The following is a 12,508-nucleotide window of genomic DNA, read 5'->3' on the forward strand; positions in this document are numbered from 1 at the left end:
ACTCAAAATAAATTCTATTCTATTATAACAAGATAAACGGTGGCATAGAAAAGGGATCAAAAAATAATAATTATCGTAATTTGAGAATTGCTCTTGCCTGCTATGAGGGTGACGTCAGTCAGCTGGTGTTTGAGCAAGTAGGCCTCCATCCTTCGAAGGCTGGTCTCGGCATGGTGAAGAGATCGGAAGCACTCGTCGTGGGCCGCTAGGCTGGAGAGGCTCTCGCCGCTGCCCGCCTCCTTGCTGCTGCGGCTGTGAGCTCCGGTGCTTGGATACCCGCAAGGTGGCGCTGACTCCAAGTGCGGCCTGCGAGAAAACAATTACGAAAAATCTGTGTAAATCTAACAGTTGGGCGAAAAACCAATGAATACATCTTATATTAATGGATCATTCTCCGGAAAGCGAGCCCTAGGATGTCCTGATCGTAACAGCACGTAAAACACAATTATCTATTCATACATACAGTGTGATAAAAAGTATCAAGCATATCATGTAGTACTAACGGTCAGCAGTCTGGAATGTGTTTTTACCAATTTCACTTTGAAGTGGTAACCAACACACACACCTTGAAAACACTGTTACGTTCGGGACATCTAGGGCTCACTTTCCGTGGAATGACTGTAATACATACTGTACATACATACTTCACTATGTATGTGTGTGTGTGTAAACGCTCACCAGACTGGAATGCCCGGTGAGAGTTTCCTATTTCCTTACCATTATAAATGTAGCCTATACATAATTTATGTATCATACACACACACACACACTCTCTGTGCTTGAAGTTGGGGAAACGCGGAGAGATGTTACACCCCACTTAATAAAATTTGTGTAAAGCACCCCTTCAGCTGGCATACCTCTCTCTCGAAACCTACGACAGATGTGATTTTGCTACAAATTCGATGCGCTAACCAACTACTCACCAGGTTTGTCGTGGGTTCGATCCTCAGCATCGGGAAAAAAGAAACTAGAGAAGAGGTGCTCTCTCGAAAAGTTGTGTTAGAATACGTATACTTAAAAGCACTTGACGACAAATAATGTACAGTTAACATTGCATGCTAATTCACTGTCACCAACATTCAGAGAAATACTAAATGCTTTCTTTTAGCTCGAAATGTATTTTTTTTGGTACTCAAAGGCATATGTAATTTCCATATTTGGGAATATTCTCAGCAGTTGGTATGGCGTGTGAATACCAGGAGGGAGATCCGGATTCGAATCAGGTGGGGATTGTTCTGACAATGGGCCGGAGGAAAACGGCTCTGGGGCTCAACCAGCTTCCAGTCAATGTATGTGTGTGCACACATTCACCTGCACCTCCTCCCCCACACAATAAATTGACAGATATGGCTCACTAAATTATTATTTTTTATAACATAAACACAACTTAAAGCGTGTTAAATGACTGCAATCTCAACATTCACCTAACTCTCGCTGCAATCGTACAACATACTATGGCGCACTTTCAGAAGTTCATCTCACGTGTGTTAACGTAAAACGACCAAGTTTGAGTGAAGTACCAGAGGTTCTAAGAACCTTCACGCTGGAACATTTTGAGAGCTACCTTACGAGCTACGGTGACGTATCTGGCCAATCATGTTAGGGATGGAGGAAGGGTCGGGGGGCTATCCTGCCACTTCCTCGGAGGCTTCAGTCCTCATTCCGCCAAATAAAAATTTCAAAGTCTTCAAAAATTCAATTTAGCCCAGTTCTCCCGTGACACTCAGGTAAGAAAAAAAATATCTCATCTCAAGATCCATAAAAGTGTCCGCCCTTTCTTGTCGTTTTTATATCCCCTCGAGTTTAAACTTAACAGCACATTGGAGTGAAACATCAAAAGGTGGTTTACGACCCCATCCCTCGCAGCCTACAAATCGTCTACCGTTATGGGTGGATGCAGGGAGAAAGTTCCGAAATACAAGCTACGCGGGGAAATAGGTTGTGTTGAACTTCCGATATTACAAGGTGTATAATTCTGCCTCCACCGTCTCGATCTGGCCACTGAAGGTTCTGGATTTAAGTCTCAGCCAACGCTTTGGCCCATAAATCTGTTTTATGTAATCATCACTCATCCTCGCCGTCACAATTAAAGAAGAAGTAGGAAAAGTTATGTAAACCGGCAACTAAGACAAAGTACCGGGTGATCCGTTTGAGATGTCAGAAAAATAAACCGTTATCTACAAGAGGTTAATGTAGATATCTCCGAGCAGCTTGTTGTAATATAAGCAGAAAGGATGTAAGTTTCGAGTGAGTGGAGGTTTACAGTCTTCAGTTGCGTGGCGGCAGGAGCATGCACGTAATACTCGAAAATTTCGCATACCATGCGACATACTGTGTGCGCTGTTGTGACGTGACCATCACCTTTGTTACCATGCACATCAGCGCCGCCATGTGGCTGAAGTCTGCAAACCTGCACTCACTCGAAACTTCCACCTTTCTGCTTATACGATAGGTCACACTAAAAGTTTTTAGACACGCGCAAGTAAAACACTGGAGACCAAAAGTATGAATGCTATAATTTTTCAAAGTATTCTCCATGACAGTTGATACACTTGTTCATCCGCTCAAACTAAGTGTGAAATCACTGGGACCACACATCTGCAGGCACCTCTTGAATGCACTGAACGAAGGCGGTGACTGCCTCCTCGGGAGTAGGAAATGAAGAACCTCGTAATGTATCCTTGATTTTAGGGAACAGGAAGAAATCACAAGGGGCGAGGTCGGGACTGTAAGGAGGATGAGTCATTTCTTCGATGTTGGAGGCTTTGAAGAATTCAATTGTTCGTACTGCTGTATGGCTGCGCGCATTGTCTTGATGCACAATAATGCGACTTCGTGGGCGTTTTTCACGAACTTTCCGTACGATCTCCGGTAAACAAACCGTAGTGTATCATTCAGCATTAACGGTCCGACGTCCCTGTAGCGGCACTGTTGCAATATGGCCCGTCCGACTGAAGAAAGTGGCAACCATTTGTTTGCCAACACTTGGTCCCTTCCTGACTTTTGTTGGTGGGTCTTCATCCGGGAAGATCCACTGCGTCGACTGTCGTTTGCTCTCGGGTTTATAACAGTACACCCAAGTTTCGTCACCTGTTACGATGTCATACACTGCATTTGATTGTCCTTGGTTAAATTTGTCCAGCATTTTCATTCACCATGTGACCCGTGCCTGCTTTTGCTCCTGAGTAAGATCGTGTGGGATCCATCTGGCACAGAGCTTCCTGACACCAAGGCGGTCATGCAGGATCGTTTGAACCTGACTCATACCAATACCCAGTGTTGCACTAATAACTGCATATGTCACCCGGTTATCCTCCTCTATCATGCGACGCACTCTGTCGAAGTTTTCTTGAGAAGTTGCTGTCACAGGACGACCATCACGTAATTCATCACTGAGTTTCTGACGTCCACGTCGAAATTCTAAAAACCAATTAAACACAGTCGCACGGCATGGGGCTTCCTTCTGAAATGCATTTCGGAGCCTTTCATAACATTGCTGCTGCGTTAAACCTGGTCGAAAATCGTAAAAAATCATTGCTCTGAAGTGCTCTCGTGTTAAATCCATTTTACTGTACACACACGACAATAATTGACTAATTTCTGGCACACAACAATTAACAACTATAAATTCTGCAGCATTATCACACTTCACAGACTACTAACTTCAACATATCCTAGAGACAATGTATTGCTGCAATCAGTGTTGCCGCATCTAAAAACTTTTAGTGTCACCCACGTATTACAACAAACTGCTCGGAGATATCTATGTAGATAACGGTTTATTTTTCTGACATATCAAACGGATCACCCGGTATAATGGTGCGCTATTTTTAGTTATGCCACCTTTCAGGGACTGCAGCTGTAGTTTACGTGATGATGACTAAATTAAACTGATGAAGGGTCATCCACGTATTCGAACCCGAGACAATCGATGGCGAGATCGTGAGTCTCTACCAACGAGGCGAAGATATCAGTAATACCAGATATAATAATAAAAAAAAAAGACTGTGATATCCTAGACAACGAGACTACTGGACATAGAGCAATGGAACCATACACACAGGACCTAACAACGGATAATATAAACAGAATTTAGTAACGGATTAATATAAAGAGGGACCTAGTAACAGAATCATATGAACACGACGTAGCAACGGAATCGTACAAAAACACCCTAGCAACAAACAAGGGGGCATTCCACTGGAGCGACCGAGAAGACATCTCTCATGACGGAGAAAAACAAATCAAAATTCTTGGAAAGTACTAATTGCAGTACACCTCTTTGGAATGTTTAGAACTGCCTTCTCATTAAATACTGCTACCTGGAAGCAGGGTGGATACAAATCATGATTTTCATTTAAAAAAAAACAATTTTGATGATTTTTTAAATTTAAATCGTATTTTTTTTAAACGCGCATAATATTGCTTATATGGTTTTTGGCACCATACATATACATATGTTCTTTTTATAGAAAGGCTTTTTGTAGTAAACGGCCCCGATAAAATATTCGAACACTTTGATTAAAGCAAATAAAAAAAATATGTAAATATACATTTTTCTGTTTCTGATACTGTATAGCTACATGAATCTACCATGGAAATGTTTATTGAAGGTGTTAATGAAACTATAATAATTTCAGTAACTTTTCTTCCAGTGAAAAAAAACACATTCTGAATGTACTCTATAATTGTAACTTAAAATATTTTTTAAAGTATTTGCAACTGAATTTTGGAAATTTTTTTAATGATAGTTTGCAAAATATCAGCTGTCATGTTTATTTACAGTTTAATGATAATGACAGTATTTTACGGTTTAACATGATTAATATTTTCTACATTTGTCTACACAAAATGTTTCCTATTTTTACCTATACAAAGTGTTGAATTTTTAATCAAGATAAATTTAAATGCGTGTACAGATTGCATTTTCTTTCGAATGAGCTTCACCTCATGGCTACATTCCTTTCTATTCCTTTCTTAGAGCCTAATAAACACCATTCAATGATTACGAGATTAATGTACTTTCACCAAAAGTGATTCTGATATCTACAAAATCCTTATGTACATTATTCTATAAATTATTGACTTAAAGTGATTAAAATTAGTGATTTTTTAAAAAATAATCTGATTTAAACCAATCCACCTTGCCTGGAAGAATCATAGGATATCAATCTGGCACAGACGCTGATGTCTTGGACGCAGATAAACTGCTTGTGTGAAGTCTCTGTGATCGTTGCTTCTAAAGCGTTGAAACTATAGGCGATATAGCGTATCAATCTTCTCTAAATAGAGAATTATATCAAGCAAGAATTCATAACCTCAATAACCGGCCGTTGCTCTCGCAGGCATTCAAAGAATGGCACGTCAGTAATTAACAAATCTTCTTGGATTATTGTAGTTAAGGTGCTGATCAACAGCTATGACCGGGGGATTGGAAGAAGGAATAAGTTAGAGAGCAACGGGTAGTGTGGGGTATTTTGTCTTGAGTCTTGGAACGAGAAGGAACTGGGGAGATTGAGCGAGCCAGTACAAGCTTCTTCTAAGAGCTTTCTGCAGGGAACTTCATCAGTGATAGACAGGTATTATCCTATTTCAACCATGTTGATCCAGACTTCGTATAAAATCCAAGTGATTGTGTCTTGCCATTTGTAAGTGTGTATAGTTAACCTCTCGCTCATTACCATCAAGTTATCTGCCAGGAGCGAGTGCTCAAATAATGAGGATGAATGATCAGTGAGCTACATCACCCAACAGAACGGTGAAGGTTCTTAGTTCGATCCCGCGTTCCTAGCAGAACGTTACGTGGTGGAGGTGCGGGGCAAAGGTATGATGCTTCCTGCGGCTGTCAGAGTAAGGCGCAAAACGGTGCTGTAGCTGGGTGGTACACACACTAAAAGGCCGTCATCCATTACAATACCGTATTTTTTGGACCGTGAGACGGAAAAATAATGCCTGCAATTCAACTCTTGTCTTATCATCCGTCAGTGCATGCTGAATAAAGCTATCGAATTCCGATTTGTACCACAATGTGAGGCTACAGTTATCAGTAGTGAGTGTGTCGTAAATGTATAACATAGTCAACAGTTTTAAGTGACATTCAGTGATTAACTTTTAGAGCTAGAGTAAATTCCTATGCAATGTCACCTGTACAAAAGAGACAATCATACAGTGCCAAATTTAAATTACGTGGAAATGAAGCGTAATGGGCATTCCTTGTACAGTCACGTGCATTTCTGGGTTGTTGCAATTCCATTGAAAGTAGATTGGGTTGTTACAATCCAGAAGTGTTCGTAACTATACCATTAAGTTACCGGTAGTTGAGAATAAATTGTGATAATTTTCATCAATTTTCAAAATTAAGAGTGCGTCTAGGGTACGAAATGGTATCTACTGTTATTTTCCGCCTCGTATAGAAGGCGTCATGTGATGTACATAAGAGTAAAAGTACAGCAGCAGAGTGCTCTAAACCTCAGCTATATCAGAACAGTGTTAAGAGACGTATAGCTGGTACCCTTTAGCAACCCCCCGTCGCTGCAGTTTATGCTTGACGCATAACCAGCTGGATTACGATGTTTCCTCAGGTGTCCTCAAAGTTTATGGGGCGTAGAGTCCATGCTCTCATCCAAATATGGAAAGTCCATGCTCTCGTGTAATCGAGTGGTGTCTCATTCTTGTCTGCTGAGAGCGTACGGGGGCATATATCCAATGGCGGAGGGGGATATTAAAACTCAACGACATTTGAAGTATGTACAGTAATGTCATCTGTTTTTGAAGAGAGAGAGAGAGAGAGAGAGAGAGAGAGAGAGAGAGAGAGAGAGAGAGAGAGAGAGAGAGAGAGAGAGAGCACCAACCCGTGCATCTCAATTACTTCAAGTCCCCCATCCATAAATTGTAAGAAGGTGGATGTTGCACAGAAATGAAGCTCCAGCAAGTGACGTCCACCTTCAACCTCCCAAAACGCGTTCTTCCTCGCCGAAATTTTAGCGTATGAAAATGTAAGGCAGCAGAAGACTTCATCTTCGGTCATGAATTCAGTCGGAGGAGGACGGCGGGTTGGGGTCCGCCCGGAACGCTTCCCCTTTCCTATTCTCCATCAACGTGTGTGATGCGGACCGGAGGGAGTGGTATTCAGGAGAGTGAGCAGCTGTGGCAGATTGTTTAAATTCCGTCGATTCCACCCCTCATTTCAGGGGAGCCCCCCTTCCCGCATCTCATCACAATTCAGACTCATCGTTTGGCTCGATATCATACACTCCTACGAACACGTCTCTTCGCTTCCTGCCACGAGCTCCGACCGTACGTAATATGAACCACGCTCTGTTGTTAGGCCTCGGGGTCTTCGCGTTCGAAATTAAGCCTTCCTGAAGATTTGGGTTTCTTTCGGTTAAGTGGAACGAGAAATATATGAAGCTCTCGACTGACAATGATGAAGGCTGGATTGTGACGGAGATTCGGGCTCTACAACTGATCCTACGTCACTTATGAAACTGTGCTCACAAAATTGCAGATTTTAAGCGGTAAATTCTTCAAATGTTACGGCATGGAATTTCTCTCGTGTATGAGGAATGGTGTCTCGTTCTGGGTCTAAATTTACAAATGCATGCGTCAACACGCAGGGGGGAGGGAAGGTTACTTTACCCCCGAAATAAGAAAAATTGTCAACTTGTTCTTACCTTCTTCATCTTGATTGCTTTGCTTTATTTTACTTCGCTTTTTGTGCCACTTTACCTTCTTCATCTTATTTCTACTCTATTCTGTTTTTTTTTCAACAGAGTCTCGCATTTTCCCACGCTATTCTAAAATAAATTTCTAGACCATTGTGTGGTGATTTAATATGCTAAAAGCAACATTTTAAGTGTTCAATTGCATTTGATATTCAAAGGAATCAAACAAATAAACTACAAAAACACTTACAAATCGAACATCTCACAGAAAGAATCTAGCTCAAGGGAAAAAAACCCTGGAAATTATTTCCATTCCAAATCATGACAAACGCAAATCCCACCTGCTTTTTCAGGTTTTGGATGCATTTTCAAAATTCCCTGACTTTTTAAGGCTCTCCACGATTTTCAGGCCAGTGGGAACCCTGATGACGAATATACATTATTGTTCTTTGAATGTTTACTCTCCGCAAACTTCGATCATGCATTTCTCCGCATTGGTAACTTTCCATGTTTGCGAAGGAATTCACGTCCCATTCCAGTGCCAACGATTTCTACATAAATTCCGGGAATTCTCAGGCTTCAGGCACCCTGCCCTACTTTTCGGTGTTGACCCAGCACCGTGTGAATAATTTGGAACTTGCATGAATATGAAATAGGGGACTTCGGTCTGGAAAGCCAGATGGGAGTCGATGGGTTAACCACGCGCCACCCAATGAAGAACCACCTGCGAAAACCTGATCCTCTTCACTAAAAGGTTCACAGTACAGGATGGTTCTAAAAAAACTAACCGAACGTATTATGAAGTAAGTAGTATTTCGGTTACCTCTCCTTTGGCCACTCTATACTTCGTAAATAAATAATTTATTACCTATTGCAGAGTATGGAAGTGCAATTAACGACCATGCAAATCCAAAAATGGTCCACTCGCGATCGATGATAAAAGGATACCCACAAAGAACACCCGAACCCGGGACACCTGACGTCGTAGCGCGCTGTGCTACCCACACCACCATGGAGATCGGAGCGCCAACACGTTGTACATGTTCTTTACATTGTATATTTCGAGACTACTCTATCCCATGAATCGCTGGAGCGAGCGAACGAGATTGCGTGGAGGAGGAAAAGCGACTGCAGCTACCTCTCACTACGGCTATGCGCGGTCTTGATCCAGAGGTTCCCTTGATAGAGTATAGACTAGGGCACTGCAAACTCTCGTCTCAATACCATGCCTAAGCGTAGTGGTAACGTCATCGCCTCGCAATCAGGGGATCCCGGGGTTCGGTACACACTGGTTCGAATCCCATTTAAACTCTAGGTCCAGTTCCGATTGGTCCATCTGTGCGAAATAACTTCCTAAGCCTGGGAAAGGCACTTTAGAAAAAGGAAGGGGGATTTCTTTGTTTCTCCACCTTCAAATGGAACACTGGACTCGAGGGACATTGTGGATAATGATTTTTAGTTACGCAGGCAAAGGACGAGCGGAAGATTTGTCTCGTTGTTATAACAAACCTTGGGCTTCTATGACGCTCGAGTGCTAACAACCCATGAGAGAAAGAGAACGCGTGCGTTAATCTGGCGAGCGAAAGACAAAAGTCACATTCAACTTTTGTTTGCTTTGTGGATGCTATTCGTATGTTATCAGCAAAAGTTCCCAAGCGGCGAAAATGCCATTTGCGGCGTTCTGCAAAGCAAGATATGCCATCCGCAACGAAACAGGGTGGCAGGGTGGGAAAATTACCACTTTTTCCTCGCCGTAGCACCTTGACTACAATACCAGGTATTTCCGAGAGAGGGGGCGAGTGTAAGCAAGCGAGGTAATGCTAATTCCACGTGCGCTAACAGAAAGAGAAGGGGGGGGGGGAGATGGGACGAAATAACGGGTTCACCTTTGCTGGTAATTGGGTAAAATGAAACCTACTTAGAGTCTCGGGAAAGCGACATAAACAACGCTAAATCGCATTACACGAACGTTAAGGGGAGGCTTTCATTTGCCAACAGCGGGGGAAGCCCTTGTTCCGGGAAGCGGATTTTTGCCGCGGGTTGAGTGAAGGTGTCCATTAAAAGCGCGCGCAACTAGCGAAGATGTTCGGGCTAATGAGACTTGGACCGCGGCCAAGGCTCATGTGGATAACGCGGTGATCTTTCACACCTGGGGACAAAAGGAGCAAAGATGGCAGAGGGGTTGGAACAAGCCGAGTTGACTGGGTAATGTTTATTTCATATACATGTTGAATTATGCATTTAAAAAGAAATCATCAGCCAAAATTAGCTCATCAATGTCCAGAATGTGGAAGATTAAAATAAAAAGGAAAGACAAACTGGACGTAAATTTCATACTACAGTATAAAAAAAGCATGCACGTCAAATACAGGATCTTTCTTTTCGCTGTCAAGTTTCAGTTTTTTTTTTTCAGAATCATAAATAGTTACTTATGTACATTCTAACGAACTCTTGCCACTTTTCCATATCCGCGTCCCATGTATCGACAGTAGTGACATTCTTTCTTTCTTTCGGAGGCGAGAGAGCGAGTGGGGGAACAGAGGAGAGAGAGAGGGGGGAGAAGGAGAGAGATAAATGAAGACAAATAGAGATAAATGTAAAACCAGGGAAAGTAAAGTAAAGAGGAGAAGGAAAGAGAAAGGGAATTTCGCTTCTTTGGGTGTCTTTATAGTACAATGTAAAAGGTGATCAATATCTTCTTTTCCGAGTTCTCTATCTAACCGATTCATCTTCGTCGTCGGGATTAGCCAAAAGAAATAAGAATAGAAGAAAATTAATAACAAGTTTATGTTCACTGCCTATTTGGCACTTTTTATCACTTTTAGAGCCTATTTTACAAGTTTTAAGTGCCTATAAATCTGCACTCTAGTGATTACAATACTTCGATACCCTCATTACGACCCGGCTTGTGACTCCTCCCCCTTCCCTTGTAGGTAATTGTGAATAGCTAACGGAGGCGGGAATATGATCTCAAATAATTTAGCCTCCCTCTTGAGACCTACGAAACCTCTCGTAGGTTCGTACATACCAAAACAAGTTAGCATTATGCGTACCTACCAACCACCGCCAGATGATTCCAGAAATCGCCTGGCTGAGAAAGTAGAAATCCTAACGACCTTAGGGAAGATTTTCAAAGGTCAGAAGGAGTAATTTGTCCACGCTCTTCATCATTGATATTCTTTTATTCCATTTCATTATCAGTTTTCGGTGAAAAATTACATGTCGCCGCGAACCAAAGTTGTTTTCCCTTCATCTTCGATTGAGGAGTGGGAGGACACGACTGTCGTCTGAGTGGGCTCACTGCTAAAGCGGGGGCCCAAGGAATTATACACAAAGCCCACCACGAGGCCACTTCATCAATCACGATCGAGGGGCGGAGAGAAGGGGGGTGCCCCCATTTGGGCGAGGAAAAACTCCCAATTTGTCTCTTCCCAGCGATGCGGAAAAGAGTATGACAGGGGCTGCTTCGACAGATGGCAGAGTTCTGAGCCAACACCCCGTTCCCTCTTGCAACCGCAGGGATGAGGTATTTTCGGCGCTCTGCTTCATCAAGCGGCAAGATGGATGGCGTCGAATTCTTACTCCAACCAGGAAACAGGGGGAGAAAAGTTTACTCCCGATTACTAACCATTTTGATGGTTCAAGTCAATGGTTATATATACACAACGAAGTAGTTTTTATTGGGTGTGTCAACATTTAAGGTATTTGCGAACGACTAAGAGCGACTCGCGCCAGGAAGAAATGATGGGGTCTGGTTAAATGAAATGACTCGGGCCAGTAAATGGTCAGAAGAGGAACCCGCCCCTTAGAAACAACATTAAAAGGAATACGCTAAACGCTGAGAAGGAGGGAGATAAAGGATCAGAGTGAGAAATAGAAGAGAGGGCGGGAGTTGCTGGGGAAAAGAAGAGAGAGGATGTATGCATTTCTGCCACTTTTGGCTAATCGCGAAGATGAGGATGAGTAACTACGTGGGTTAAGTCATAACTCATGGCGAACAGGAGACAACACGATAAATCTAAGATATACGTTTGAAAGTGTATGGAATGTACTTTCGAAAGAAGCCACCAGATGGTGTATGTGAACAACGGCGGGGTAGCAAGCATGCACGCAAGTTCAGCCGGTGAGTGACAGCGTTCGAAAATTATCCTACACGATAACGCGACAGCACACACGGCGGACATTGTTAGGCGTCGCTTACAGCGGTGGGGATGGAAGGTTCTTCCACACTCGCCTTATTCTCCTGATCTAAGTCCATGTGACTATGATCTCACCTCCAAAGTAAAGAAGCCATTGCGTGGGAAACTGTTTGCCAACAAAGAAGAGACCGTAACAGTATTTCGGGGAGAGGTGGCACACGTTAGTGCTGCACGTGCAGCGCCTGCCCCATCGCTGGCAACGGACAGTGGATAACCTGGATGAATACTTTCAAGGTCGTTAAACAGTCTAGTCTTGGGTACTTGTTGTTCATGCCAAAATGAAACACTGTTGTCCACTGTCGTGTGTTCTGCCTCTTCCCTACGAGAGTCTCCTGCATCCGACTTCATCTCGTGACTTCATTCAAAGGTACATTCCATGCACTTTCAAACGTATATCTTAGATTTTTGGTGTTGTCTCCTGTTCGTGAGAAAAAAAATAGCTGCCATGACTTATGACTTAACTCTCGTATATGAAAAAATTGATGAATGGACACACAAAGAACATCCATGCCAAAGCCGGGATTCGAACCCCGAGTCCCCTGGCGTCTTAGCACGCTGTGCTAAGCACTCCGCCACGGAGGCCGGATGGATCAGAGTGTGAAACAGAAGAGATAAATGGAATGAGAGAGAGAGAGAGAGAGAGAA

At 42.9% G+C, this 12,508-nt stretch overlaps 1 protein-coding gene across 3 annotated transcripts in view; it reads right to left on the minus strand.

Moving 5' to 3' along the window:
• The window catches only part of LOC145985301 (kelch-like protein 5), a 297,996-nt gene that overhangs the window by 93,025 nt on the left and 192,463 nt on the right, over window positions 1–12,508 (minus strand). For all 3 annotated transcript variants that reach the window (XM_083119153.1, XM_083119152.1, XM_083119151.1), the window contains one exon: window positions 98–306. In XM_083119153.1, coding sequence (XP_082975279.1) covers window positions 98–306 — 209 coding nt within the window. The remainder of the gene's footprint in view (window positions 1–97; window positions 307–12,508) is intronic.

This window comes from Lepisma saccharinum, chromosome 3 (genome assembly GCF_977018435.1).
Source record: "Lepisma saccharinum chromosome 3, izLepSacc3.1, whole genome shotgun sequence".
Lineage (NCBI taxonomy): Eukaryota > Metazoa > Arthropoda > Insecta > Zygentoma > Lepismatidae > Lepisma > Lepisma saccharinum.